General features: G+C 41.8%; 1 protein-coding gene across 1 annotated transcript in view; it reads right to left on the bottom strand.

Moving 5' to 3' along the window:
• Nucleotides 1–1,250, bottom strand: part of stard13a (StAR related lipid transfer domain containing 13a) — a 28,921-nt gene extending 27,671 nt beyond the window's left edge. Inside the window, exon 1 of the mRNA XM_032533537.1 lies at nt 746–1,250. Within this exon, the coding sequence (XP_032389428.1) occupies nt 746–869 (124 nt within the window). The 5' untranslated portion in view covers nt 870–1,250. The remainder of the gene's footprint in view (nt 1–745) is intronic.
• Nucleotides 1,251–6,870: the final 5,620 nt, after the last annotated feature.

Below are 6,870 nucleotides of genomic sequence, written 5' to 3'. Positions count from 1 at the left end.
GAGAGAGAGAGAGAGAGAGAGAGAGAGAGAGATGTCTGCGGATCCAAGCCACTGTATTCAAAGCAAACTGATTGACACCGAACTTGGTGCATTGGCACCTACATAGAATATTTGAATACATCCACATGTATGACATGCCTAATCCAAAATATTAAACCCCCTCACTCTTTCAAAATTGCAATAAGCAAAAAAGACCATTCTCTAGATCAGAAGATCAAATGCTGAGCGATCTGATGCCCCGGCTGGACTCCTGTCGACAGCACATGCCTGCGCTGTTTTCAGCACTAAATTTGACAATGACCTTCCCAAAATATCAGGAGCGCGCTGCGCGTGACGCTACAGGCATAACATAACACAGAGGCTATATGCAACATTTAGACTGAGATAAACTTTTGTCTTCAATATCCATAGCATATCATTCTGCGAAGTTGTTTTGAATCCCTTCTAGCGGTACTACTGAAAAAAGGCGTGAAAATGATGATCTCCAACAGTGACAAGCATAAGACAAATATAGCCTACATCCATGTAGTTAGATATCAATTTCCAGACCATGATGTGTCTGTTTAATTTTTAAACACTACGGGGTGCCTTAAGGTCGCAGTACACGGTTCATGCTGCTTTTATTTAGCCTGATCTATTAGACAGACTTGTGTCAGTCAAAATTTGAATTGTATTAGAACTGTAGTATTCCGCATATAGGCTGTTAAAAACAAGTTTCGCTTCCATTGGTTTTTGGCTCTCTGACCTGCCAGCCGTCTCTCCCGGACATTCCTCCACAGCAGATCCCAAGCCTTGGACGTGGAGTCCCGCAGCTGCTCGCTGATCGACCGCCGCAGCTGTAGCTTGGCAGATCTTCGCTGGGCTGTCATTGCGGTGCAGCCGGACGCATACTCCCTGACTAAAACCAGCGCCCCGTCAACACCCGTTATTCCTCAATTCTCCCGTTATTCCACTGTGAACAGCCCCGGCTGACTGGGACAGTGCGCACCGGCTACTGCGTCTAGCCGCAATGGTCGTCACCGCTTCACCTGGTATGAGGCTCTCGCGTTGCGTCACCTTCCTGCACTAGCGGAGGCTGATGAAGTCCTACTCGCACGGTTTTGACCCAGTAAGATCTGGCCTACTGATTGAATTAAACTAGCATTTTACACCCTCCTCAGCCCCCTGTTTGAGTCATCTTGAAAGGGTGCTGAAAGTGCAGCAATGTTCTTGTAACTTCTGCATGTGAGTCTGGACTTCTGACATGGCGAGCCAGATGTGAGAGGCGATTTCCCCTCCCCGTGTGTAAGACATTCTCTCTCTCTCTCTCTCTCACACACACACACACACACACTTGCAACTGATGAGTTGTGTTGCCAGGAAAAGCTTTCTTTAGCATCTCTGGTCATTTAGTGTTGGGCTAGTGACTGACTTACAGTTTTTTTTCGATTGCTAAACGACACTGGGCACAACTGAAGCCACATGTGCAAAACTCAAACTACAGTCTGCACTACCAACAGTTGCCTGAGCTAAACGGTTCACATCTCCTGCAAAAGTAATTCCAAGCAACACAACTCTCAACACACGTCTTAAAACAGGCTCAGTGCAGCCAAACACTATGGACACTCCTCACTGAGATAACACACACTGTCACTCAAAGCCAGAGGCGGACTTACCATTAGGCAAAGGCAGGCAATTGCCTTGGGCCCCAAGCTACCAAGGGCCCCCTAAAACGCCTCATAAATTTATGGTTACGATTTGTTGTCTTACTTTAAAAAAAAAAAAAAAAGCTGTCAGACAGAGAGCACTTCTTTCTCAGATAAATAAGGACTGAAAAGGGGGAGAACACGGGTTGTGGAGGGCCCCATGCCCGTGTTTGCCTTAGGCCTCAAAATGACTAAATCAGCCCCTGCTCAGAGCACACTGAGAGTTATAATACTAGCGTCAAACACCAATACAGAAATACAAACTTTCTCATCTTTACTGTTTGAACAATTAAAGTGACTTCACACTAATCAATAGTTTTTTTAAGGAAAAGATATCGGAAAAAATCTGTAATTATTTCCCTTATTGTCCCTATTACTTCTCTTCCTTTCTAACTGATTAATGTTTCAGCAGAAGTAAAGAAAATTCAAGCATATGTCTTATCAAATTCAAACTATTAAAAAAGTATGCAATTTAAGGAAACTGAGAACAGCAGCAAATTCTCACAGTTGTGGGAATAATGTGCCAGTTATCATCAGGAAAACATATAGATTTTTAAACACAACAAAATGGACAAAATATTCCAACGCTTCAGAAGTTTTTTAGGTTTTAACTGCACCAGTTGATGCTTGGATCACAATATAAGTAACTTAATGTGTGCTCGACTAACAGAGATAAAGGGGAGTGTACTCAACAGCACACATGCTCCAGTCAGCCTGACAGCCTAAAGTGAAAGTGCACAAACATCGGCCATCTGAGCTGTCTCTCTTTGTGAGTCACAGTCCCCCCTCTGACAGGTCAAGAGTTTCATTATGAGCTATGTGCTACTCCTATGTTATCCCAGGAATGTCAGACAGAGTGATTGGACCGGCCGGGACGCTCTACAGCTGCCGCCTGCCTGACACCATCGGATGTCCTGTTGGTGGTGTTGAGTTCCAGGTCAGCATGGATCCATGAGCAGAGACCTGAGTCATCAATTCGGCCTGTCGAAACACACTTGACATCCAGAGTAGTCAGCAGAAATCTGCACTTTTCTGGACACAGAATACCACTTTACTGTAATGGTTGTCTGTCATAAACGGGGCGATGAATAATCGCTTGGAGAAAGAAAAATGTAGTCTACACTTAAAATGTGATTTCTGGAGTCAGACTGGTTCCCTATCATGTTGAAGGGGAGAGTTCCTAAGTTTGGAGTTCATGGCCCTACTTTCCCTGCCTTGCCCTGGCCTGGTGTCTGCTGACAGTTTAGCTGTGGTCACATACTGTATATTCCCGAGTTACGCCACTGAAATTTATGGTTGGCACTGGCAGTCAGCAGTGATGAGAGGGAAATGTCTTAGAGGGGAAGAATGAATAACAATAAGGAGCTGAAGGGATAAGGAAAGACAGAAGGAAGGAGCTGAGGGGAGACTCACAAGAACAACAACATGTATAACATGCTATGTACGGCAAGAGGAAAAAAACATGCTAAATGATTTATGGAATAAAACATCTGATGAAATTTCCTTTTCTGTTTTGAAAACAGCTTAATGGAATTCACAAGAATTCTATTTGCAAATAGGATGAGACAAATTTTAAAAGTCACTCGGCATGTTTCTATTGCATATAATTATTTTCAAATGGTGAAAATGAAAGGAAGGAGACTGGGAATAATGGGACAGTATTCTCATTGCAAAACAAGTTACAATTACCTACTATCCACGCATAATATAAAAGTAGTCATGCCCTTTATTTACAGAGCAAAGTGGCTTTCTGATTTGATTTCCAATTGATTTTTTACTTTATATTAGTTACATTACATCACATAGGTGCAAGGCTAACATGCGCACACTAACATCATGATACTGTTTTATCTCCTAATGGTTCATTAGAAGTTAGTGTACAGACATTACACAAACAAATGTCAAATATTGAGCTGCAACTATCAATTACTTTTGTCATAGTTTAATCATTTTTTTCAAGAAACAATATCTGTGTTGAAATAGAAATAGAGTCTGTGTGACAGATTGCATGTGCATTTATTTTCTGATGTTTGTACAACCCCATGCGTGTGGTCGAAGTGATGCTGTAACTGATACACACATACACCAAAATAGGTTGTTTTACAGCCATGAAACAGCGTAACACCAGAGTGTAACATAAACCCTGAAGGTCCCAGACAGAGTGACAGCATGAAGACCAGCTTTCTCAGCACTCAAAGAGACATGAACATACTTTGTACAGAGAAGAAAAGCAAATGTATGCAAATAATGTTTAACCCACACAAATACAAAGCATGCCTAATCTAATGTATAAGTGGATGCATATGTATTCAGTTTGAGCATACACACACATTACCTTGTGACCTGAGTTGCCTGTGCAAATGCGGCCGTGGGATTAAGGGGCATTATTCCAGCCCACTACAGGCACAACTGGTTTATAATCAGAGCACTTTGACATACTGTACATCTGAGAGGACTAAGTACCACTGACATGTGTTGTGTTTCTTTGAATCCTTTGAAACATTTACAACAGTTCTATGTTCTATGGTAAATTCATTGAGATAAGCAGATGAGAAACCGAAAAGATGCAATATTATCCGAGACAAATTTCACAAACCTCTTTATTGCAAAATTACTGCAAAGTTAATCTAAAATCTTCTATTGACTTACATCCGCATTACTAATGAAACGGTCCCAGATTATTTATTTTAATTTTTTTAAACTGCCTAATTTTAAAGGGTAACTCTACTGATTTTACATGTGAGCCTCAGTTTGCTCATCTTGAGTAGTGCTACTCTGCCAGTGAAAACAGCTGTCTTCTGAGGCTCTGGATGGATCTTTCTTCAATCTTAACCCATACTAGAGACTAAAAGTTAGTATATCTAGGGCCCTGCTGCTTCAGTTTTGACCATTCTTTTTATCTGTTTCCTGTGAGTGATTATATATAAGTGACATACGACATTGGGGGACTGCCACTTTCATTGATACGCGATCACCTTTATCAGTGATTGAGAAATTATAACATATAGATCTTCAGCACAACCAAAAGTGACCTTTAACTCAAACATTGGTCATATTTTTTTAAACTACATATATCAGCCAACTAATTAGAATGCAGCATTGTTGAAAAGTCCTTCAGCTTTTTCATTTGCTTTATTTGGAAAGGATGAAGGATGAACTATCTTGTAGCACCAGTATGGAAATACAATCGGACCGGGTGGCGGCGACTGAAAGGGACAGAAGAAACTATAGAAACAGAGTGGATTGTGGGTTGAGGTCGAGAGACAGAAAGAGTAAAAAAGAAAGAGGGCACAGGTCAGAAATTAAACACTTCTGTGTGAAAACCACAAAACTTCAGTTTTGTATTTCTTCGCTGTGATGTTGAAGGCTATGATATGTGGATGGTGAGCTGATCCTTGAGGTCAACCTCTACCCCGGGCAGGGAGAGAAAACACCACAGGAGCACTGTCTCACAGCAGCAGCCAATCAAAACGCTAACCTAACACATTCCTGGGCTCCAACAGCCAATCAAAGCATCACAATGGACATGTTCTATGGACGGACCAGGATCTCGTTTTCAGAACAAATACACAGCAGAGCATGGGCGTCTCCACAAGGAGAGCAATCAGTTCTTGCAGCGGTTACAGAAATGGACAGGAATGGTTTGGAGGCAGAAAAGAGAAGGAGAAGATGGAACAGGGGGAGGAAGTCGGGTTTCTCCCTTTTCTTTCTGTCAGGTCACTTCAGGTTAGGAAATTGTGTCAAATAGGCAGCATGATGAGTCAGAAATTCTGTGATGGTCACAAAGATGTTCAAAGCCGTCTTTTATTATCTGTCTCCAATGGTTCGAGACGATTTTAGAAATACTCTTGTTATATGTCTGAACATCATTCTTAACCACAAAAACTTAAGAATTTCTAAATCACAATTACAAATTAAAACTGGTGCATTCATTAATGTCTCACTAATCACTCAACAAAATCCAGACACTCAACAAAATCCTAAATGGTGGAAGGAGCTCCCTATTCAGGATGGCCAAAAGCCTACGCATCTTCTGCCAAAGGCTAAAAACACTTTTTTTCCAACTGCACCTCATATATATATATATACTCTTAAAGCTGCACTTTCACATGGGTCTTTGTAGATTCCAGGCATTTTTGTCACTGACTCTCCTGCTGTAAAAAGTAAATATCTGTAAAGGTGCAGAGTCTGGGTTAGCGAGTTCAGGCTGCTCAATGATTTAACACAACCACGTGATCAAAGTATGTGACAAAAGGATCTTGTCCAACACACTCCTCTCTCCCAGCTTCCTTAAATTTACTTATTCACATCTGCTCAGCTACTGTGTACCCTCTTTGCCTTCCTCCTCCACCTCTCCCTGCTCATGTTTTCTCCTCTTCATCCCTGCGACTGTCTCCCTGGTCGCTGTCTTCTATTTTCAGCAACACTCATTCATTCAGGCCAAGCTGCTCAGCTCACTCGACTCAATTGCTTGAAACCGAAACACACATGCATGCATAACCCACCCATACTCATACTGTATATAGTCTATATCCATGGCGTTCCACTTCCAGGATCTGTTTCCATCTGCTTTCTTTGTGTTGGAATATTAAACTTTAATTGATTAATGAGGACGATGGTTAACTGCTCCTCAGATCATTGCATGGTAAATCGAGACAGCCAACTAGACTATCTGTCCAATCTTGAGTTTTCTCTCACATGACTCAAATAACTTTTAAACGTTCACATGTTCCACCAAAACAAGTTCCTTCCTGCGACTAATTTGCAGCAAAACCATGCCACCGTGCAGAGCCTAGCGTCGTCCATGACGATTGTGATTGGTTTAAAAAAATGCCAATAAACCAGAGGACATTTTTCTTACGTCACGGAATGCTGTGTGGACTCGCCAGACCCTCCTCCGCAGCGCTGCGGAAGAGAGTCTGGCAAAGTGAGACTATTAAATCTTTGGGTGCAATGCGTTCAAAACTAAAGAAATGAGGAATCCAGACAGTGAATCATCTTCATACAACAGAAGCATTCCTCATCCTGTAAAATACAATGTCTGCAGCTTGTTACCTTTAGTGAGCACCACCAGTCTGCTTTAAGTGGAAAACCTCCGGATTAAATGAAACCATTGAACAGATGGCACTGTGTAACCTTGACATTCCTAGCTCATACCATCTATTTTCAGTGATCCCTGAAAGCA

Source organism: Etheostoma spectabile, chromosome 13 (assembly GCF_008692095.1).
Source record: "Etheostoma spectabile isolate EspeVRDwgs_2016 chromosome 13, UIUC_Espe_1.0, whole genome shotgun sequence".
Lineage (NCBI taxonomy): Eukaryota > Metazoa > Chordata > Actinopteri > Perciformes > Percidae > Etheostoma > Etheostoma spectabile.
The sequence above is the reverse complement of the archived record's forward strand: the minus strand, read 5'-3'. Positions and strand labels throughout refer to the sequence as shown.